The sequence below is a fragment of the Anabrus simplex genome, chromosome 1 (assembly GCF_040414725.1).
Source record: "Anabrus simplex isolate iqAnaSimp1 chromosome 1, ASM4041472v1, whole genome shotgun sequence".
Taxonomy (NCBI): Eukaryota; Metazoa; Arthropoda; class Insecta; order Orthoptera; family Tettigoniidae; genus Anabrus; species Anabrus simplex.
Genome location: NC_090265.1, coordinates 1,587,600,863 through 1,587,626,065, shown reverse-complemented (window position 1 = coordinate 1,587,626,065; position 25,203 = coordinate 1,587,600,863). Strand labels below are relative to the sequence as shown.

The window sequence follows — 25,203 nt, the reverse complement described above, 5'->3', positions numbered from 1 at the left end:
TGGAAATGGAAAGGAAAACGTGTTTTTATAATTCGATATGTTTTTCTTGACACACTCAGTTCATATAGTTCAATATATGAACTTATTTAATATGTAGTCCGCCTCTGTGTTGTAGTGGTTAACGTGATTAGCTTCCACCCCCAGAGGCTCGGGTTCGATTCCCGGCTCTGCCACGAAATTTGAAAAGTGGTACGAGGGCTGGAACGGGGTCCACTCAGCCTCGGGAGGTCAACTGAGTAGAGGTGGGTTCGATTGTTGTATCCCCTGACCGAAAGTCTCACGCTCCAGGACACTGCCCTTGAGGCGGTAGAGGTGAGAGTCCGAGTCCGAGGGAAAAAGCAATCTTGGAGTGTAAACAGGTTAAGAAGAAAGAAATATTTAATATGTTATATTACTCTTAAATAATGAAGCATTTTGATATAAATAATGTTGTTACTGCTCGTCTACCCCTTAGTCCTGTTTACCCGGGGATGAGGTGAGATGAGTTTGTATGGGGTGTCTTTTTGTTTCTTTTGCTATTTGCTTTACGTCGCACCGACGCAGATAGGTCTTATGGCAACGATGGGAAACCATATTCAGGGTTGCCGACAGTGGGATTCGAACCTACCATCTCCCGGATGCAAGCTCACAGCTGCGCGCCCCTAACCACGCGGCCAACTCTCCCGGTTGTCTTTTTTTTAAAGGCCGGATGCTTTTCCTGACGCTAACCCTCTGTGAAGGGACGTTTTCACTATTGAGTGTTTCTGTAGATGTTGTTTGTGTGATATGTTGTGAGTAATGCACAAAGAGCCAATCTAGGGCACTTTAAAATTAACATAGTAATAACAGAGGAAGTTCTACACATGCCTTCTGATTATATTAAGGCACTAGAGGCAGTCCGGATAATATCCAGAATTGTCTGGTATTGCCAATCACTTCTCCTGAAGCTCTCAAAGTACAACATTTTTTGTCAAAATAATATAGGTACCAGGTCATGCAGGTATAGAAGGAAATGAAAAGGCAGATGACTGGTCAGGAAAGGGCAGAAACACATTTTGTAGGCCCAGAACCTGTATGCGGGATTTCCTATGGACAAGCCCGACACTACATAGGAAAATGGGTGCAAAAGAGACAAATAGAAAACTGGAAAAATATTCCAGGATGCAGGCTTGCAAAGGAACTGATAAAAGTACCAAACAAGAAGCATACTAAAGAACTGCTGAAATTCAGCAGAGAAAATATAAGATGGGTACCGGTATTAGGACTGTTGACAGGACACTGCCATCTAAAAAATCACCGACATCGAATTGGAGTAATGAGAGACAATCTATGTAGGAAATTCAATGAAGCAGAGGAATCAGCTGAACACATACTTTTCGAATATGAGGCGCTGGGTAGAATCAGACTCTCCACTCTAGGACTACCGGGTGAAGAGAGAGAAAAAATCCAAGAAGACCCACTAAGAACAACCTGCAGCCTTGTGAAGGGAGCAGGTATATCTAGGTGGGAATGAAGGAAAAACATAGTAGCAAAAGATCTTAGAGGTCGACGCTAATTAGGAACTAATATTTAGAGGCCCCATGAAGAAAATAAGAAGAAGAAGAAGGAGAAGAGTATTTCAATAGGTATGTGTTAGGGCAAACACAAACACTAGTTCTCGAACCAGAGGAATTAGGCAGGTGAATGAAAACATCATGCGTTGAGTACATTATATATAACAATGAAACGACATAAATGAAACATTTTAATTCTAAGTTTTTAATAATTAATGTTACTGGTGTTTCGTCCCACTAATTACTTTTACAGTTTTCGGAGACGCAGAGGTGCCGGAATTTAGTCCTGCAGGAATTCTTTTACGTGTCAATGACTCTACCGACACGAGGCCGACGTATTTGAGCATCTTCAAATACCACCGCCGGACTGAGCCAGGATCGAACCTGCCAAGTTGGGTCAGAAGGTCAGCGCCTCAACCTACTGAGCCACTCGGTCTGGCAGAAATATTTTACTGCTCGACTTGACTCGCTCCTTTCTTTCTTTTTCTATAGGAATCCTAATATAAACTACCAAGGAATTGAGGTCGGAACTTATTGTTTTATTAATGTTATATAACTCTTTACAAGGTGTTAAAAATTATTACTATCGTACTACGGTAGACACTATTAGATTGTATGCTAATAACCAATTATTATTTGCCCTAACAGTGTTCAAAACGCACAAGTATATAATCAAAACTTATAATAAACAAATAGGCTTATTTTTCACACTCTGAAGTTATACTTACAGAAATATCGTATTTTAGGTCAAAAACCGAGGACGAAATTGAGTGAGAAGGTGCATGTTGTCCGCGTCTGTGGTGTAGTGGTTAGTGTGATTAGCTGCCATCCCCGGAGGCGCGGGTTCGATTCCCGGCTCTGTCACGAAATTTGAAAAGTGGTACGAGGGCTGGAACGGCGTCCACTCAGCCTCGGGAGGTCAACTGAGTAGAGGTGGGTTCGATTCCCACCTCAGCCATCCTCGAAGTGGTTTTCCGTGGTTTCCCACTTCTCCTCCAGGCAAGTGCCGGGAAAGTTCCTAACTTACGGCCACGGCCGCTTCCTTCCCTCTTCCTTGTCTATCCCTTCCCATCCCCCACCAAGGCCCCTGTTCGACATAGCAGGTGAGGCCGCCTGGGCGAGGTACTGGTCATCCTCCCTAATTGTATCCCCCGACCCAATGTCTCACGCTCTAGGACACTGCCCTTGAGGCGGTGGAGGGCGGAATCCCTCGCTGATTCAGAGGGAAAAGCCAACCCTGAAGGGTAAGCGGATTAAGAAAGAAAAAGGTGCATGTTCAGAGGACGTGCCAAACGGAGCAGCAAGGAATGAGGGAAAGAAACAAAAAACACCATTGAGAACGACCACTCTTAAAGTTATTGGGATCCAGCTAAAGTACTAAAACATAACCAAAGCTCTTGTTCTATGACATTATGCTAAACCAGAAAGTAATTAACAATAATTATTTCTTCTTGTCCTCTCGTTGTGGTTTGTAGAGTTGCGTGGAGATGGCGCGCAAGTTGTTCTCACGTGACCTGGAGTGGAGCGGGTGTAGGGAACAGCAAGATAGGCTATGATCCCGGCTGTGTTTGGAGTGAGAGCTTGTTGGTGAGGTGAAGTGGTAGAGAAAGTCAAGACAGGATGGTGCTAGAGCGTGTGTGTGGTGTTCTGGTTCTGCTGGGATTGATCCTCCTTAGCATTGTTCACTCAGGTACGTAACACATCTTCAAACGGCATGAAGAAGGTAGGAAATAATGAAATATTACTTTATGAACACTTGCTCTCTCGTGGTTTAATCACTGTCTCTGCGAGGTGTGTTTTTAACCAGCCGATAGAACCCTACCAAGCGAAGTGGTTACGCGGTTCGGGTGACGTAGCTGTGACTTTGCATTCGGGAGATAGTGGGCTCGAACTCCACCGTCGACAGCCCTGAAAATGGTTTTCCGTGGTTTCCCATTTTCACACCAGGCAAATGCTGCGGCTGTGTCATAATTTAGGCCACGGCTGCTTCCTTCCCAGTCCTGGCCCTTTCCTGTCCGATCGTCGCCGAAAGACCCAACTGGGTCAGTGCGAAGTTTACTAGCCAAAAAAAAAAATCACTCCAAAGTATTTATAATTTAATATTTCTCGGACATACTATTTAGAACTGAGTAGATGTGCCCTTGACGAAATTAGAATGGATTTATAAAATAAGGGTGATGGATATTTAGCACGAGAACAACTGTGGAGCTGTCTGGCAGTGAGATGGTGGCTTCGGTCCAGAAAGCCAAGAATAACGGCCGAGAGGACTCGTCGCGCTGATCACGCGTCACCTCATAATCCGCAGGTCTTCGGCCCGAGCAGCGATCGCTTCGTAGGCCAATGCCCATCAGGGCTATAGTGCTATGGGGTTTGTTTGTTTACGGTATTTAGTTTGGTTGTAAGTTTCCGAAGTTGTTATATTTATTTCTTCTATGGCCTTGAGGGTACAGTAATTATCACCCGGCATCTAAATAGTAAGTCTATAGTTTTGCAGTATCTTCTATGGTCTTGAAGGTACAGTAATTATCATCCAGTGCCTAAGTAATAAGTCTATAGTTTCGCATTGTTTAGCAATTTAATTCTTTTGTGCAGAATTATTCATCCTCTGAGTTCCAAATTACCATCGGTTTCGAGATGAAGTCGTTAACAACTTTTCACTCTTAAAACATTTACACATCCATGAGCCAGTCGAAATTCTACTTTTCCAGTGGGCTCTGATTGATTTCATTGGGCGAGTTGGCCCGTGAGCTTGCGTCCGGGAGATAGTGGGTTCGAACCCCACTGTCGGCAGCCCTGAAGATCGTTTTCCGTTGTTTCCCATTTTCACACCAGGCTGTACATTAATTAAGGCCACGGCCGCTTCCTTCTCAGTCCTAGCCCTGTCCTGTCCCATCGTCTCCATAAGACCTATCTGTGTCGGTGCGACGTAAAGCAAGTTTAAAACATATATGTATAATAATCTAATTGATTTCGTATGTATCAGGTTTAGTGCTGAATACTATATATCTTTATTTTACATTTCTGCAGCGCACAACGATGAATCTTACAAGACTGATCCATTTTAACGTATTTTGCTCCACATCATATACCGTACTATGTTTGTTTTTTTTTTTTTTTTTCAGCTCTTCTAGTGTTGCTGGTTGGTATCTAGATATTTTCCGAGGTTGTCAGCCTCAGATATGGTTAAAGTCGTGCCCAAATCAAAGGAAGGTGCCATAAACTGTAAAATGGAGAAAAGTGAGGCCTTTTATACCCTTAAAGAAGCGTTTGTGTGGGCAAAGAACTAGCGTTTCGACTATGAGCTTAAGAGATCGGATATAGATGAGCCTGATTCTATATAAATGGACCTCTGCCAATCATCGAGACTGATAATAATAATAATAATAATAATAATAATAATAATAATAATAATAATAATAATAATAATAATAATAATAATATCCGCCTCTGTGGTGTAGTGGTTAGCGTGATTAGCTGTCACCTCCGGAGGCCCGGGTTCGATTTCCGGCTCTGCCACAAAATTTGAAAAGTGGTATTTGGGTTGGAACGGGGTCCACTCAGCCTCGAGAGGTCAAATGAGTAGAGGTGAGTTCGACCCACCTCATCCATCCTCGAAGTGTTTTTCTGTGGTTTCCCACTTCTCCTCCAGGCAAATGCCGGGATGGTACCTAACTTAAGGCCACGGCCGCTTCCTTTGCTCTTCCTTGTCTATCCATTCCAATCTTCCCCTGTTCAAAATAGCAGGTGAAGCCGCCAGGGTGAGGTACTGGTTCTCCTCCCCAGTTGTATCTCCGACCCAAAGTCTCACGATCCAGGACACTGCCCTTGAGGCGGTAGAGGTGAGATCCCTCGTTGGGTCCTAGAGAAAACAGATTAAAAAAGATGAAATAATAATAATAATAATAATAATAATAATAATAATAATAATAATAATAATAATAATAATTCTGGTTTTACGTTGCACTGACTATTTCTGCCGAGTGGCCGGAATTTTGTCCCTCAGGTGTTCTTTAACGTGCTAGTAAATCTACCGATACGAGACTAACGCATTTCAGCATCTTGAAATACCGCCGGTCCGAGCCGGGATCGAACCCTTCAACCTGAGCTCAGAAGGCAGTCATTGAGGTTATCGACCCAGGTCTTTGGTCGCTGTCCATTCAAAACTACTAGTGACACTTAACTAATAATATTGTTACCCAGGTATGGATTGGAATATAATAGTTCAGTGGGTTAGATGCTAGCTTACTAGGTCCATGTCAAGTACTGTAAGTTGACGTTGGAAATTTCACCTGGAAAACCACATTGAGTCAGAAAAGGTTCACGACGAACGCAAAGTGAGCCGGGGTAATGCCACGAACAAGTTACAGTACATTGTCTTGCTCTTCCCTAGGAAGGATCATATCGATCCTCTTTTCAGTTCAAACACTCACATTTTACCTTCCGCACTACATTATAAATCAAAATATATCACTAAGAAGTGAATGGAATATGCTTTTTAACGTTCAAAGTTGTCTGTTTTACGTGTGAACACTGAAATTTGGAAGGATTGCCGTCTGTTTCTTCATGTACCAGTCAGTGGCGCCGACTTTGGGAGGCGGGGCAAGGCGTTTTCTGCCTACTCCCAAAATGATGTTAGGGAGCAGAGTGCCATCCCCCACCACCACCACAAAAATTTATTCTAAATGTTAAGCCCCTTAAAACGTGGTAGTCTTCGGAACCCCGAGTCAAGAATTAGTGTACCAAATTTTAAAAAGAAAGTCCCAAGTATGGTTCTTTCAGGTCTGCTGCGGGATGGGCTGAGCCACGGTAGCTAAAGAGAGACGGTAGGTGTCACGCGCAGCCGGCCAGGAGTGTGTGACATCAGCGGACTCTAGTCTGCAGGGCGCCGTAACTTACTACAAATCAGTGCGCAGAGCGCCTCGCTTATCTTCCTTATCACAAATACGTTTACGTTGTAATGTAATATTTTCACACGAAAACCGCTAAGATATTCCATAAAACCATTATTTTTATTATTTTGTTTGTGGGCTTTCGTAAATGTTGCAGACCTACTTTAAAAGACAGAATAGTTTAAAAACCATTTTTAAATGTTCCAATACACCAGATTTTAGTATTTACAGTTCCCAATTACTTGAAAGAATTTAAAGTAAGTACCCCATACACGTACAGATTAAATAAATCAAAGCTTAACAATCAAGAAATTATATTAAGCGAAAAATCATCATCATCATCATCATCATCATCATCATCATCATCATCATCATCTGTTTACCCTCCAGGATCGGCTTTTCCCTCGGACACAGCGAGGGATCCCACCTCTACCGCCTCAAGGGCAGTGTCCCGGAGCTTGAGACTCTTGGTCGGGGATACAACTGGGGAGAATGACCAGTACCTCGCCCAGGCGGCCTCACCTGCTATGCTGAACAGGGGCCTTGTGGAGGGATGGAAAGATTGGAAGGGATAGGCAAGGAAGAGGGAAGGAAGCGGCCGTGGCCTTATGTTAGGTACCATCCCGCCTGGAGGAGAAGTGGGAAACCACGGAAAACCACTTCCAGGATGGCTGAGGTAGGAATCGAACCCACCTCTACTCAGTTGACCTCCCGAGGCTGAGTGGACCCCGTTCCAGCCCTCATACCACTTTTCAAATTTCGTGGCAGAGCCGGGAATCGAACCCGGGCCTCCGGGGGTGGCAGCTAATCACGCTAACCACTACACCACAGAGGCGGACTAAGCGAAAAATACTAAATAAAATACACAAGATTAAACACTGCATGTTGTTACTTTTCCTTAAAATAGTAAGTAGGCCTACTGTACTGACATTATTGCTTTTTTATTGTTAACAAAAGTCTATAATAATAATAATAATAATAATAATAATAATAATAATAATAATAATAATAATAATAATAATAATAATAAATCTACATAACAAAAGTAACATTACTATTAATTTAGGCCTACCTTTCAGTACTTCATTTTGTTCATCTTCTTCGATTTTTTTCCGGGCAGCGTCAGCATGCGCATCCGTAGTCCAGCTTTCATTCACTGATCTCTCGAGTGCTCTCTTTTTAATCAGTTCTTTCATTCTGATAAATGAACGAGTTCTCACAAAACACGTACCAGCGAAGTCGTCCACTTCACTATACTTAGGTCTGATGATATCTATCAGCTCGTTATCACTCTTGGGCACTTTGTCGGGCTCCATTCAGCCTCGGGAGGTCAACTGAGTAGAGGTGGGTTCGATTCCCACCTCAGCCATCCTCGAAGTGGTTTTCAGTGGTTTCCCACTTCTCCAGGCAAATGCCGGTATGGTACCTAACTTAAGGCCACGGCCGCTTCCTTCCCTCTTCCTTGTCTATCCCTTCCCTATCTTTCCACCCCCCACCAGGCCCCTGTTCAGCATAGCAGATGCGGCCACCTGGGCGAGGTACTGGTCATCCTCCCCAGTTGTATCCCCCGACCCAATGTCTCACGCTCCAGGACACTGCCCTTGAGGCGGTAGAGGTGGGATCCCTCGCGGAGTCCGAGGGGAAAACCAATCCTGGAGGGTAAGCAGATTAAGAAGAAGAAGAAGAAGAAGAAGAATATCTACTTTGAAAGGAAACTAATAAATTATGATGTTTGAGATATAGTTTTACCACAAGTTACTTGAAAAAACGCGTGTAAAAGACGATGTTTCTACCAGCACGAGGCTGGCGTATTTAAGCACCTTTCAATACCACTGGACTGAACCGCGTTCAAACCTGCCAACTTCAGATCAGGTCAGCGGTCTGCCGTCTGAGCTACTCTGCCGGGACATCAGAAACTACCTTCACACACGTACTGTGCATACCATGTCGTTTCATTTTAGACTCCTGTTTCATGGACTTTTCAGAACTGGATTGTATTTTTAAAATAATTTTAACCGCTGTACGTTACCTTCTAGCCGAGGCTGAGTAGGTAGTTTCCCATTTTCACACCAGGAAGATGCTGGGGTTGTACCTTAACTAAGGACACAGCCGCTACCTTTCCAATCCTAGTAATTTCCCATCCTTCCGTCGCCGAAAACCTTCGATGTGAGAGTGCGATGTTAAACCAGTAACTGAGTAGGCACAGAACAGCACTTCCAGAACTCTCAGCACGTGCCAAGGCCGCGGGTAGGAAATGTACTGAAGTGGTATCTATAAAAGAAACGAACTGTAACGCAGAAACATGGTGAAGTGAGAAATAGCTGGAGGAAGGACAGAACTGGTAACTGTTGAAATACATACCCCCCACTCCCCAAGGCAGAAGATGTACAAACGTAGTTTTATTTGAGTGTAGTCATTACTGGGTGCAAATAATGTGCAGGAAAGATATTGCTTCGATTTTATTTAGGCTATAATGATCTTTGTAAATGTATTTATACCAATACGTGCTCATGACGAAATTCGTTACTGCAGCTGCTAAATTGCTAAAGAAGAGTACTGCGCGAATAAAGCATTAGCTGCACACTTGAGTGACCCAGTCATGATTGATTTGTTTGTATGTATAGTGCAGCGCAGGATGAGGTAGCGAATGTTCTCACTACTGTCAGTACTGTATGCACATGGTTAGGCTGTGTTTGTTGAGTTGCAAGTTCTTTCAGATAGTGAAAAATTGTTTCCTGAAGTTCATTCCTAGGTTGATCAGATACGTTCATCTTGGGCTTAAAATGTCTATTGTGTTGCTCTTATATACATAAAAGGGCATTAAAGTATTCACTCAGACATTTCATGATTTGACTGCAGTGGAAGAGATTGTTCGATGACATCAAGATTCTTTTTACATAGTTTACGCCCCCATTGGAGCACTTTAATCAGTCATATACATTAAAGTTAATTGTATTAAATTGAGTCATCTTATTATTATTATTCTTCTGCTCCCAAAACTTCTCCATCCTGTCGGACCTGGCTGCCCTTTGGTTGTCAGTAATGGTGTACTTCCTTCGTTCAAATGTTATGAGTTTGAATCGCAAGTGTTTATTCCTTAGAATTTTCTCCTCCTCTCTGCCTTCAATTAATAAATTTAATTCTTCTAAATCATTTATGACCTCTGTGAACCAAGTGTTCTTTGTTTTGTTTTTCCAGAAGTAACTAAACAACTGCTTCACTAGTCGGTTTTCTGGCAGTCTGAATATATGACAAAAAGGGCAGTTCTCCTTTTCCGCATTGTATCTATTATTGATTCGCTTTCACGATAAACCACTTCATTAGGTAATAATCTCCATTGGCCATCAACTTGGTGTTTCTTATTGATGATTGTCCTGATGATTCTTCTGTCCAATTTCTTCAATTTATCGGGTGTTGATTTAGTGTTCAACTTGAAGAGTGTTACGGTGTCGTAATAGGCGGAGAGGTGATACTCCGACGTGGCGGATAGGGGGGTCCTCACCGGTATACCGGCGGACTTGAGCGAAATAAAATAGCTCTCGCGGATCAAACATACACTTCACAACCTCATTAATCACTAATTCATACCTCATCAATCGCCTTTCCATATCACATCTGGAATTGTAAACCCTGACCTCAGTCAGAGATGTTTCGATCGTAATGATCAATCAGACATCAAGAATTACTAAGAATAAAAACAAAATTCTTCTTCTTCTGGGACAGTCTCATCACAGAAAGTTGGCGACCATCATAGTGTGTTTTGTGTTTCCTGTATCAATGTTGCCGTGTCGAGTGTTGGAGATTTCACGTCCAGGATAAACTTCTTCAGCCACGTTCACGTTAAAGTTTCCCTTCCATCTTACCTTCATGGTCAGTTGTATCATTTCGGAAGATGTAACCGTGCAGTTTGCGAGGGCTGTCCAGCACGATGGAGTTGGTAACGTGGTCTATCCATAGGATCTTGAACATTCTGCGATACATCCACATTTTAAAGGCGATGCATTGACGAAGTCTTTAGTGCCCATCCTTGGACACCTCTTCATTTAAACAAAACACATCAAGCTGTCAACCAGCACACACTTAATAGTCGAATGCATCCCTCTACTTCAGGTTGGCGTCCACAAACCTGGAGGCCCCGTGGCTATGATCGTAATATCTACTGCACAGAAAAGTACAAGCTTGCTTGTTGTACAGCTTGACCATCATGTGCAACACAGACAACATCCCACGAAGGTGTGGAAAAAGGAACAGAGAAAGAAGGCTGATGTCTTTTTACGTCACATATTTCATTCAGTCTCGCTCGAATGTATTCAAGAATAAGCAAAACGCGCTTGGAAACTGCTGATCTTATAATAGCCATTATGCAACTGCCATTCGTCTGACGTGAGATGTGCGAGTCTTTTCATACTTACTATTCCGTTTGCAGAAGTATACAGTACATTTTGTACGGCATACGTCTTTAAAACGTATTTGACCTACGAAATAAACAAACATATTTATAGTTTTACATGAATGTTCATTTTATGACGAGAAGGTCTGCTTTTATCTAGAAGTCTGGGTGTTTTAATTCTGGACTGAGGACTGGGATAGGATTCAGTCTGCTTCGTAAGATCAGCTAAGATCTGTTGATACGAGAGACAAGAGACCCGGTCAAGAAATCCAAGCAATACGGTTGAGGATGTAGTCACGCCGACCACGTGGTAATCCAGTACCTGCAGGCAGCATGGCTGGACAGCAGTCATTTTGGCAGATTGTGCATTAATGGTTGTTGGGCCACGGCTTACTTTTGTTTTGTTTGTAGATATTGTGTTCATTGTCACTAGACCGCCAATTTTATGAGATTCGAATCTCGGGGTCGTGGGCTTTCATTTCGAAAGTCCCGCTTACTTCGACTTGTATTCGAACCGCGACAGCCTTGAGGAGACACTCTGGACAATGTCACCCAAGTCTGAAATAATTTATTTGCAAGTTGAGAAGTACCTTCGAAATTTCTCACTGTTTACATTAGCATTTATTCCTTCCTCTTCTTTTCCTACCGCTTTCCCACACTTGTGGGGTTGCGGGTGCGAACTGAGTAGCACATGTGGATTTATCCCTGTTTTACGACCGGATGCCCTTCCTGACGCCAACCCTATATAGAGGAATGTAATCACTATTGCGTGTTTCTGTGTTGGTTGTTAGTGTGGTATGTTGTCTGAATATGAAGAGGAGAGTGTTGGGACGGACACAAACATCCAGTCCCCGAGCCAGAAGAATTAATCAGAAGCGATTAAAATCTGACCCGGCCGGGAATCGAACCCGGGACCCTCTGATCCGAAGGCAAGTGCGCTGACCATTCAGCCAACGAGTCGGACATTTCTTCCTCTTCTTTAGTTTTATAAATTGTAGATCAAATGCGAGTGTGGATATGACAAATTGTTCTCTGTCTGGAATCGAACATTGCACTGGAGCTCACATTATGCCGTGTATTCGGTGCTAACGAGCACTACAGTTCTGGACTTTCATTTTGGCCTGTTTAATGTTCAAGGGGACTTCTGAATTCTAGAAATTAACTGGAAGTGAATAATGTGTTGAAGATTTTAATCATGTTTAGCTGAAGACACATGGCCAGAGAGGGAAGGTGACATTGATTGAGACCTCCTTTCTTGCACAGAAAGCCAGCCGAGTCCGGCATTGCTTCTGGTTGCTTGTATCAGGCTCCTCTCTTCCATCCTTACTTTCGTGCCCTGTGTAATTCTACTTCTCTTCCAGTTCAGACGGAGTTAATTTTTGGAAACCCATGGAGTCTCATTTTCTCGCCTGTGATGGGCTCTCTGTAATCAGAAGAGAAATAGAAGACGATCTTTCGAAAAATGAGGATATCGGCAAAAGAAAGGGAAAGGCCACGGAGGGCGTGGGAACGATGGATTCCGTAGTAGGCCTCGCTAACCTAATGCCGTCTGGATCATAAGAGAACTACAGTTGACAGGATGGTTGGATAAGAAAGATAAATCAATCAATCAATTAATCAATCAGTCACCACTGATCTACATTTAGAGTGGTCGCCCAGGTGGCAGATTCCATATCAGTTTTTTCCTAGTCTTTTCGTAAATTATTTCAAAGAAGTTGGAAATTATTCGAACATTTTCCTTGGTAAATTACTGTATTCCAATCCCTAATTCCTCTTCCTGTAATATTTGCCCCAATTTGTCCTCTTGAATTGAATTTGAACCTTATATTCATATTATAATCTTTCCTACTTTTAGAAACCCCACTCAAGCTTAATCGTCTACTAATGCCATTCCACGCCTTCTTTCCGCTGACAGCTCGGAACATACCACTTAGTCGAACAGCTCATTTCCTTACATGCCAGGTCATCTCAGCCTGAAGTTTGTAACATTTTTGTAATACTACTTTTATATCGGAAATCATCCAGAACAAATCATGCTGCTTTACTTTGGATCTTTTCCAGTTCTTAATTGGGGCCTCATCGATGAGTTTATTTATTTATTTATTTATTTATTTATTTATTTATTTATTTATTTATTTATTTAGGGGCTGCCTGGCCGAGGCGGTAAAGGCGTGTTCGGTTCGCCCGGAAGGACGTGGGTTCGAATCCCCGTCAGGAAGTCGTAAAATTTAAGAAACGATATTTCCACTTCCGGAGGTGCATATGGCCCCGAGGTTCACTCAGCCTACACCAGGTTAATTCCTGGGGGCAAAGGCGGCCGGGCGTAGAGCTAACCACTCTACTCCATCACGTGCCGTGGTTAACAGTGGTGGAAGCCTTTACCTTCCACTCCTCCAAGGACCTTCATGGCCTGTACGGAGGTGTGTCTGTCTTTATTTATTTATTTATTTATTTATTTTGTTTAAGACAGATAGACATTTAATAATTAGAACTCCGTCATTTTAATGCATACACGTTTAATAGAATACTAGTGATACTTTGTATCCTTACTAAAACCCGTAAATAACCTCATAACCAAATGAAGATATCTGTAAGCTTTATTTACAATACCATTAATGTGATTACCCCAGTAAAAATCTGTCCTTATATTAACGCCTAGATACTTACAGTGAGCCTCATGAGGTACTTCCACTCCACCAACACAGTAGTTAAAACTGAGAGGACTTTTCCTCTTGGTAAAACTTACAACCTAACTTTTCATTATTCATTAGCAATCAATCACCTGTACTCCACGACATCTGTTGTCCATCTCTCAACATTGTCGAGGTCTTTTTGCAGTAGTTCACAATCCTCTTAACTTACTTATTACCGTATATAATATAACATCCTGTCCGACTCATTGGCTGGTTAGCGTTGGGGCCTTCGGTTCAGAGGGTCCCGGGTTCAATTCCCGGCTGGGTCGGGGATTTTAATCGCATCCGATTAATACTCTGTGGATCAGTGGTAGATTGTCGGCCTCCGGATCCCAAGATAGCGGGTTCAAACCCGTCAGAGGTAGTCGGATTTTTGAAGGGTGGAAAAAAGTCCATTCGACACTCCATGTCGTACGATGTCGGCATGTAAAAGATCTCTGGTGACACATTTGGTGTTTGCCCGACAAAATTCATTAAATCTCAGCCATAGACGTCCAAGAGAGTTTGGGTTTACTCGGTCTGCCATCTAGTGGGTCTAGAGTAAAACGGAACGTTAAAATTGACGAGCAGACAGCCAGATGGCGTCAGATTGAAATGTCTGCACACGGTAGCTGAGGCCATACGATTATTATTATTATTTAATACTTCTATCCCGGGGACTGGGTGTTTGTGTTTGTCCCAACACTTTCCTCTTCATGTTCAGACAACACACTACACTACCAACCACCACAGAAACACGCAATAGTGATTACATCCCTCCATACAGGGTTGCGTCAGGAAGAGCATCTGGCCGTAAAACGGGGCCAAATCCACATGTGCTAAACAGTTCGCACCCGCGACCCCACAGATGTGGTAAAAGCTGTGGAAGAAGAAGTTATTTGTGATTCCAGTTCTTTCATCATATCATTTACATGTAAGAAAACATGAAGGTCCAATACTGCCTTGCGGTAAAACCCCACTCAATCATTACAGGATCTGATATGCTTCACCTACTCTTAATTATCCGAGTTTTCTTTTCTAGAAAGATAGCCACCGAGCTCGATAGCTGCAGTCGCTTAAGTGCGGCCAGTATCCAGTATTCGGGAGATAGGGGTTCGAACCCCACTGTCGGCAGCCCTGAAGATGGTTTTCCGTGATTTTCCATTTTCACACCAGGCATATGCTGGGGCTGTACCTTAATTAAGGCCACGGCCGCTTCCTTCCCAGTCCTAGCTCTTTCCTGTCCCATCGTCGCCATAAGACCTATCTGTGCCGGTGCGACGTAAAGCCAATATAGCAATATAGCAGAAAGATAGATAGCTACCCATTCAGTAACTCTTTTGTCGAGTCCACTAACCCTCACTTTTGTCAGTAATCTCCCATGATTTACCCTATCAAAAGCCTTGTGTAGGTCAATAGTGATGCAGTCCATCTGACTTCCTGAATGTAAAATATCTGCTGTATCTTGCTGTAATCCTGAAAATTGAGCCTCGCTAGAGTAACCTTTCGGAAACCTGAATTGCCGTCTATCAAACCAATTAGTAATTTTTCAAACGTATCTAATGTAATGAGAAATAATGCTTTCCTGGAACTTATACTTTGTATTGAACCCATGACCTTTGTGCCCTAAGAACATTATGAGTAATGTAACAATTAAACTAAAAGTTGGATTCTTGATAGCATGGATTTGACACGTGACGAGGGGGTGATTACCTTCGGTCCCACGCTATGGGGTACGTGACGTCAACCACACGTGTCGACGGCGGAAGAATCTCTAGTCATTTTTATGAACTATTTCAAAGCGCGTGTACACGGCGTGACCACGCCAAGTCAAAAAAATATAGTGCCTATCAAAGGAGGTCGATCAACTCACAAATCGAACCCGTAAAATTTTTAAATGTCCATGAACACTACCATCAGAAATGTAGCAAGCATGTAGTCACTTTCAAAACTCTTGAAATTACAGTTTAGGTAAGTCAGAAAATTTATAAAATTTTTCTTGGCGGCAAAGGGAGAGATCCGAAGAGAGGGGGTAACTGCTATAAATATGAAGGGACGCCATGACGAAGCTTCCTTCTCCGGCATTTGTGATACAAAGCGGACGAAAAATTGTTGAGCTGCTCTGCTAAATCAAACCAACGAAAGTAGACTGAGTTCGACTGCAGATTTTAGCCAGTGTGGCTAAGTCTTGACTCCATGGGGAGATAGTTTCTTGAGAGAAATAAGTGTATCAGATAGGACGGTCAAAGTACTGAAATATTCTAATGTGATTAAGTAATTCGTGTGCGGGAATAATTGCAATCCATCGTGTGCGCTCAGCAAACAAGTGAAGGGTATTTTCTTTTTTTTTATGCTTTATTCCAGGAAACCTGAAGAAATAATTATAAATTGTAAAGCCATGAATGTAAAAATGGCTAAATAAAATGCCAGGGTCGCAGGTGAGCCCTAAGACGAATACTGGCATGAAGACATGAGGTAGGTGACTTCCCATCTTACTACCTCTTATATCTCGTATCGTGATTTCTAAAAGTGTATTTGAATGGGGATATACGACGCAGTGGTCGCCCTACTAAGTTTTGTAAATGTGAGAGTACGACTAAAAGGGTCATTTGTTTTATTTTCCACTTGGATAAATTTTGAAGTCTTGCGAGAGCCGTATAATGTTGTAAAAAGTTATTGAATAGGATTCCGAAGTGATATCACGTCCAATGTAGATCGTCATCCGTGTGAGTGTACTGCCTGTATTTTGTGATGTCGAACTAAGATGTTCATTCGATGTAAAATTCTTCTGTCTGCAATTTGACGTTAATAATAATAATCCATGGTTACTCATTTTCGATCGAGAGGAAGCGCGCTGTCGGGTGAGAACCTAGGGGATGAATTTGGTCACGGAGAGAAACGTTTTTATTTAATGCCCATTTTAAACTGTGTCTGACTGACAATAAAAGATCTAGTAGAATGTTTCAGTCATTTCTCGTAAAAATCAAGTTATTAAATACGATATCATTTATGCGAAGTTATTCATGAGTAATGCATTGTGCGATATTAGACGTTGGGGATTTCTAGTGAGGATTTTATTCCAGTTCTTTGTCGATGATAATTGTGGAGCTGGGAAACAGAGGTTAGTTTTGTGAGTCAGGTTGGACCTGTCATTGAAGCCGGGACCCGGAAGCCCGAGGAGTGTTTTATATGAGTTGAGATGAGATGTGCGAATCAGGTTAGAGTCCTGTCATTGAAGCCGGGATATGATAACCCGAGGAATATTTTATAATGTTGAGAATGGAAAGAAATTCATAGAAATCCATAGCGGTATAATTGGCGACGCGTATAATTAGTGTGGGCATCTGGAAGCATATCTGTGCATTTTGTTGGTTAGAATATCGTATTTGTTTAATCATGTCGGCAGAGTTTAAAGGGAGCATTTTGAGAAGTCAGTCAGGTAGAACGAACCGGGTGGTTTATGTAACTGCCAAGCGAGCATGGGGTGAGAGACCTAAGCGGACAGCGGGGATAATAACGGGAATAGGAGTGGAGTTGAGATTGTACTGTATTCTCGGCCAGGGGATATGTTAAAATGCTGGATTTAGTTGAAAATTCATAGCCGGTAATGATCTAAGTATTGTGAAATACTGTAATTGGGGACGTAATGAACATTTGAAATCACGAACTTTGAGTATAAGGAACAGAGTAACCCAATTTCAAGGTTGTCCAAAATATAGAGCGATGGTCGTGATGATCGATTTGTCTGCGAGGGGTGTGCAAAATTCATAATGGTAATGACGAGATATGACATCGTAATTATATGGCGAGTTGTTTGGTTTGTACGTAGATTATTAGGATATCCAAGTGTTAATAACGGTTAGGATTAGATTAGATTTTAAAGTGTGATATCACGATACGAGATATATAGCTGGACATGAATGATGTAACAAATTCTTTTCCAGCCAGATAAACATCGCAATATTGAATTCACATCACAGCTGCGTAGAAATTTGTGAGGAAACCAGAGTCCGCGGAGATAAAATTTGTTGTTTGTTAATATTCCGTTAAATCATTTAAATTTATTAAATTATTAAATTCAGTGAAACCGCATTTGAAATAACTTTAATCAAGCGAATAACTTGGAGATGCATTCTGGAAATTTTAGTTTGTTGTCTGGGGAATATTAAAAATAAAAAGTAAAGATTAAAGGGACATATCCGAAGGAAATGGATTTTACTGCCACAAAGTTTGTGAGCATTGCTATTGTTGTAATTAATGAACTTTGATTGATTGAGCAGTGAATGTGCTGGGGATAGTAAAGTGGAAACTTTGGTCATCAACCGATGTAACTTAATTGTGTTTAGCCTTCAGCCTAGAAACTTGGGTGGTCAGGGGGTCATCAACCTCAGTGACTTAGATTAGGGCCATATGCCATTGTAGCATCATTTCCTTGCGGTCATCATCCACAATGACTTTAAAGTAACTTAGAAAATTAGATGTCGGTCCATGACATAGACGCAGGTCACATCGATTCAATTAAGGGTCCATGCCGTAGAACCACTGTGTGGCACACACCGATTGGACGGCCTTAATTATACTCAGAGTCCAGAGTTCGTGTTACGAGGGCTGGACCATAACGAATCACTATGATGGTACATGTGGTCTCACATGGAAGCCGAATTTAAGGATTTCCAGACTTTCCTTTCTTAAATGATTAATAATTGAGATAATGGTTTCTAGTAAGATTGCCCATCAGGCAGTTACGTTAAAGTCTCACACCAGTGTTCTGACATTTATGTAAAAATGATTGTGGTGTCCAGTGGACACAATTGACTATGACATCGTTGACATAGTAAATTACTTCATTTTTCCTGAATAAATAGGAATCGTTTAAATAGACCTTTCATTCCAGTAGATAGATTAGAATTAATGAACCCTACCTTTACCTCAGCAAGTGACGAAGAACCCGAAACGACCCAAGAGACAGATCTCATGAGCTTTGCTGATAGGTAAGGAAGGTAGGTATCCCTCAATATGGACCTAAAGGGTTCAGTATGCAACACATATCAAACTGACTGGCCTGTAATTATTCATATTTTTTGTGTGTGTGAACGTGAAGAAACTGACACAAGTACTGTAAGTGGGAACAGTGTTAGACTCAGCTAGGCTCCCTGTGTTCGCTAATTCACGCGCCCAAGTTGAGAGCTCCTGGGGGTCTCCATTGTAATCGCCGCTTACGACACACAGGAAATTATGTAGATCTAACCTACACCGCCTCCACCCACAAGAGGGAATGAAAGATGGCGCTCACAACGGTGCCTCAGGTCACCGTAACGAAACCACGTATTTTACTTATTGAGCTACGAATACTGTTTAAAGACTATAGCAGACTCAGAGCTAAAACATTCACTAGCAATTGGCAGACTTCATCTGTACTCCACGACATGACACTCTGCTATATTCTTAAAACTTCAATAAAGTAGGGGACAGGGAATCCAACTAATAACCCACGTCTTCGATACCGTATATCATGAACCTGCTTACTAGGAAAATATCAGTGTGAATCGGACTGGATGTTAGAATCATATGATACCATTGGAGGACGGTTGTTTGCATATGAGGTTCATAGACGGGGGGGAAGAAGAAGCAGATCAAGGAGACTGTATTTAATGATTTCAAGGTAAGAGGCGTGAACGAAGAACAGGCCACAATGCTAAGTGTAAGAGATCACAGAAGACCGCTTGAAGACTGAAGGTTAAACTGAGCGAGTTAGTTGCGCGATTCTGAACGTGTAGCTGTTAGATTGCAGTAGGGAGAAGGTAGGTTCAAATCCCACTGACGTAAGCCCTGAGAATGGTTTCCCGTTGTTTTGTTTTTCCACACCAGGAAAATGCTTGGGCTTCCTTCATTAAGGCCGCGTTCTCTTCCCTCCCAGTCCTAGCTCTGTTCAATCAGTTTATACTGATCTGCATTTAGGGCAGTCGCCCTGGTGGCAGATTCCCTATCTGTTGTTTTTCTAGCCTTTTCTTAAATGATTTCAATAACATTGGAAATTTATTGAACATGTCCCTTGGTAAGTTATTCCAATCCCTAACTCGCCTTTCTATAAATGAATATTTGCCCCAATTTATCCTCTTGTATTCCAACTTTATCTTCATATTGTGATCTTTCCTACTTTTAAAGACGCCACTCAAACTTATTCGTCTACTAATGTCATGCCACGCCATTTCTCCGCTGACAGCTCGGAACATACCATTCAGTCGAGCAGCTCGTCTCCTTTCTCCCAGTTCTTCCCAGCCCAAACTTTGTAACATTTTTGTAACGCTACTCTTTTGTCGGAAATCACCCAGAACAAATCGAGCTGCTTTCTTTGGATTTTTTCCACTTCTTGAATCAAGTAATCCTGGTGAGGGTCCCATACACTGGAACCATACTCTAGTTGGGGTCTTACCGAGCTCGATAGCTGCAGTCGCTTAAGTGCGGCCAGTATCCAGTATTCGGGAGATAGTAGGTTCGAACCCCACTGTCGGCAGCCCTGAAATTTTTTTTCCGTGGTTTCCCATTTTCACACCAGGCAAATGCTGGAGCTGTACCTTAATTAAGGCCACGGTGCTTCCTTCCCACTCCTAGCCCTTCCTTGTCCCATCGTCGCCATAAGACCTATCTGTGACGGTGCGACGTAAAGCAACTAGCAAAAAAAAAAAAAAGTTGGGGTCTTACCAGAGACTTATAAGCCCTCTCCTTTACATCCTTACTACAACCCCCAAAACACCCTCATAACCATGTGCAGAGATCTGTATCCTTTATTTACAATCCCACTTATGTCATTACCAAAATGAAGATCTTTCCTTATATTAACATCCAGATACTTACAATCATCCCCCAAAGGAACTTTCACCCCATCAACGCAGTAATTAAAACTCAGAGGACTTTTCCCATTTTTGAAACTCACAACCTGACTTTTAACCCCGTTTATCATCATACCATTGGCTACTGTCCATCTCACAGCATTATCGAGGTCATTTTGCAGTTGCTCACAAACTTGTAACTTATTCATTACTCTATACAGAATAACATCATCCGCAAAAAGCCTTACCTCTGATTCCACTCCGTTACTCATATCATTTATATATATAAGAAAACATAAAGGTCCAATAATACTGCCTTGAGGAATTCCCCTCTTAATTATTACAGGGTCAGATAAAGCTTCACCTACTCTAATTCTCTGAGATCTATTTTCTAGAAATATAGCAACCCATTTAGTCACTCTTCTGTCTAGTCCAATTTCACTCATTTTTGCCAGTAGTGTCCCATTATCCCATTATCGCCATAAGACTTGTTGAGTCATTGTAACGTACAACCAATAGGGGAAAAAATGAAAGCTATAAAGAGAATACGTAAGCTAAAATCTACACATGCATCATTTTATCATCTCAAACAATGAAAGATCCGAGCAGTGATCTGACAGCAATCTGTTCTTATCAGGAGTAACAGCCAAGTAGGACTAGATCAGACGCGACAGTGCGTTAGTAGAGGTCGTTCTTGTTAACGCATTAACGTGGAAGGTAATTGTATACTGTATCTTAACTTCATTGCGACTGCTAGCACATCGGAGTTCAAGGGTTTGAGCTGGTACTTTGCCGCCAGAGAATTTCCGTATCTGTTTCTTCTCCTTCATCTTGGTGGTTATCAGGTTACAACGAAGTCCATCCGGGAGATAGTAGGTTCGAATCCCACTATCGGCAGCCCTGAAAATGGTTTTCCGTGGTTTCCCATTTTCACACCAGGCAAATGCTGGGGCTGTACCTTAATTAAGGCCACGGCCGATTCCTTCCAACTCCTAGGCCTTTCCTATCCCATCGTCGCCATAAGACCTATCTGTGTCGGCGCGACGTAAAGCCCCTAGCAAAAAAAAACAAACAACGAAGTCCTCAGAAAATTAAGAAACAGGGTAGGAGTGATGTGTTTCGTCAGAAAATTCATTCTCGCCAGAAATATACATCAGCATAAATTTCATGGCCTGTGTTCCCTTTTTGGAGTAAATTTGAACCGATATATCATTTGATAATATGGAACGGATCTCTACTACGAGTACTAAATATTGAATGATATGCTAAAACGTTGGGCATAATATTATTTAGGTATTACATCATTGTAAATTGTCTTTTACACCAGTCTTTTTTGGTGGGGGTTTGGGGTTACCCTGCCTGTTTTATGACGATGACTCGCCTGAAAGGGGCAGCCCTCCACAGATTCTCAGCACGAAGGTGTGGGGTGGCATTCACGAGGAGTCGTAGCTGAGTCTAACATTAGCTCCATTGTGGCTGACTCCTGACGTTCAGTTATCCTATTCGATATCGCGTGGTCAGCTTTTCTTCTTCCCAACCACCGGGCGAGTTGGCCGTGCGGTTAGAGGCGCGTGGCTGTGAGCTTCCATCCGGGAGATAGTGGGTTCGAATCCCATTGTCAGCAGCCCTGAAGATGGTTTTCCGTTGTTTCCCATTTTCACAGCATGGAAATGCTAGGGCTGTACCTTAATTAAGGCCACGGCCGCTTCCTTCCATCTCCTATGCCTTTCCTATCCCATCGTCAGCATAAGACCTATCTGTGTCGGTGCGACGTAAAACCAGTAACAAAAAATTCTTCCCAACGTTGGCAGTGTTGTGTTTTCATAGCCCTTCCCTTCCCTTCCGTTTGCCGATAAATTCATTCTTCAAGAGGCCAGACCTCTTCCTTTTTCTTCTGTATTGTTACAAAGGGATGATTATCTGATTGTACTTCTCCTTAAACCAATAAATACCGAGCTCGATAGCTGCAGTCGCTTAAGTGCAGCCAGTATCCATTATTCGGGAGATAGTGGGTTCGAACCCCACTGTCGGCAGCCCTGAAGATGGTTTTCCGTGGTTTCCCATTTTTACACCAGATAAATGCTGGAGCTCTGCCTTAATTAAGGCCACGGCCGCTTCCTTCCCGCTTTTAGCTTTTCCTATCCCATCATCGTCATAAGGCCTATCTCTCTCGGTGCGACGTAAAGCCAATTGTAAAAACATATAATGTAAGAGAAAGTAACCGTGTACATCATGAAGAAAAAAAACAATGTGAATTTAGAAAAATAAAACAAATGTATATCTCTACAAAACCAGTGCTTGTCGGTTAAGGTGGTCTCAGTCTTTTAATTTAACTATGCTCATTAATAACAAAATTAAATAAATTACTGCACACTGCAGTGGAAATGCATTACTACAAATAATAGTGATGTTGGTGTTTGAAATATTGTCCTAACTTAACCTAAGTTTTAGATTATATATGCCAAATCAATAAACCAATGGCTTAAAATCATAGCATCACAGCATATTGAGCGACTATAATGCCGAACGTTTCTGGACTAGGGTTCCTTATTTCAAATTGATCCATAACAGACATTTTCCGAGAAAACACAATTAGAATCCATGATGGCCTAAGGCAATCCAGAGGAATCCAGCAAACAAACGGAGTACTCCAGGCAGATCCTATAAGCCCCATTATGTCCAACGCACTTACTCATGATGTGATATAAAGGATACAAACAGAAGAAGTGAGTATGTGACTGTACGCCGATAACATGATCTTGCTATCAGAAAAAAGAGCCGCTGCAAGAAGCCATAAACAAATTGGAAAATGACCGCGTTATAAACAGCAAAAGGACGAAAGTACTGAAATTCATAAAAGGTGGAACCCTGGCAAACACAGATAGATTGACTTCCAGAGAGCAAAAACTAGAAATAGTCAAAAGCTACAGATGCCTACGACTCACACTGCAAGTGACAGGCACTGAAGACAGAACAGTAAGAGTAATGAAGGCGCGGCTTTTGAGGTAAAGAAACTGAATCTATTGTCCATCAAGAACAGCCCTGAGACTATTCAGCATAAAGATAGCGCCCATTGCCTCATACGGCATACAACTTGTATGGATCCACCTCACATACTCGAATCTCTGCGTCTCAAAATACACGCAAAATAGAATAACGCATATCCTGGCAGACACAGCCTCCTTTATAGAAGACCTGATGGAAGCTCATAGTCTGATACCAACACCACAAAGCACCAGATTCCTAGGCGATATAAAGCGAGAGACATTAATCCCGGATTCCTTACCACTCCCGAGATGACAATCAACGAATGAAAGGAGGCCAACTACCAGCTGCGCCACTTATATACGAGAGTGGCAGCCCACGGACTACATCACCGAATATGTTCAACCAGGGGATATCACACCTTCACCGACATATGCCAGTGCACCATACGTGGAGGACCATACGTTACATGTTATATCATTGAGTGCAAAGAAAGTACATTGATATTATCTCACTATGCAAATGACGCTAATTTCATTTAATTAATGAACACAATGTGTGTAATAAATGATATTATTAGAAAACGTTTAAAGTCACTTCTATCTGCTTCCGAAGGCAGCATCTTCGCTACACAACAGAAACTAGTCACAATGCTATGAAGGAATATACACTGACTGACAGAGCAAATGCAACACCAAGAAGGAGTGGTCAGAACTTTATGCCAATTGCAGGGTAGACTGACGTCACTGAGGTATGCTCATGATGTGAAATGCGCCGCTGTGCTGCGCACGTAGCGAACGATAAATGGGACACGGCGTTGGCGAATGGCCCACTTCGTACCGTGATTTCTCAGCCGACAGTCATTGTAGAACGTGTTGTCGTGTGCCACAGGACACGTGTATAGCTAAGAATGCCAGGCCGCCGTCAACGGAGGCATTTCCAGCAGACAGACGACTTTACGAGGGGTATGGTGATCGGGCTGAGAAGGGCAGGTTGGTCGCTTCGTCAAATCGCAGCCGATACCCATAGGGATGTGTCCACGGTGCAGCGCCTGTGGCGAAGATGGTTGGCGCAGGGACATGTGGCACGTGCGAGGGGTCCAGGCGCAGCCCGAGTGACGTCAGCACGCGAGGATCGGCGCATCCGCCGCCAAGCGGTGGCAGCCCCGCACGCCACGTCAACCGCCATTCTTCACCATGTGCAAGACACCCTGGCTGTTCCAATATCGACCAGAACAATTTCCCGTCGATTGGTTGAAGGAGGCCTGCACTCCCGGCGTCCGCTCAGAAGACTACCATTGACTCCACAGCATAGACGTGCACGCCTGGCATGGTGCCGGGCTAGAGCGACTTGGATGAGGGAATGGCGGAACGTCGTGTTCTCCGATGAGTCACGCTTCTGTTCTGTCAGTGATAGTCACCGCAGACGAGTGTGGCGTCGGCGTGGAGAAAGGTCAAATCCGGCAGTAACTGTGGAGCGCCCTACCGCTAGACAACGCGGCATCATGGTTTGGGGCGCTATTGCGTATGATTCCACGTCACCTCTAGTGCGTATTCAAGGCACGTTAAATGCCCACCGCTACGTGCAGCATGTGCTGCGGCCGGTGGCACTCCCGTACCTTCAGGGGCTGCCCAATGCTCTGTTTCAGCAGGATAATGCCCACCCACACACTGCTCGCATCTCCCAACAGGCTCTACGAGGTGTACAGATGCTTCCGTGGCCAGCGTACTCTCCGGATCTCTCACCAATCGAACACGTGTGGGATCTCATTGGACGTCGTTTGCAAACTCTGCCCCAGCCTCGTACGGACGACCAACTGTGGCAAATGGTTGACAGAGAATGGAGAACCATCCCTCAGGACACCATCCGCACTCTTATTGACTCTGAACCTCGACGTGTTTCTGC

At 42.9% G+C, this 25,203-nt stretch overlaps 1 protein-coding gene across 1 annotated transcript in view; it reads left to right on the top strand.

Moving 5' to 3' along the window:
* The first annotated feature begins 3,069 nt into the window (after positions 1 to 3,069).
* LOC136858573 (UPAR/Ly6 domain-containing protein crok) overlaps positions 3,070 to 25,203 on the top strand; it is a 110,975-nt gene continuing 88,841 nt past the window's right edge. The window contains exon 1 of the mRNA XM_067138228.2: positions 3,070 to 3,222. Coding sequence (XP_066994329.1) covers positions 3,153 to 3,222 — 70 coding nt within the window. The 5' untranslated portion in view covers positions 3,070 to 3,152. The remainder of the gene's footprint in view (positions 3,223 to 25,203) is intronic.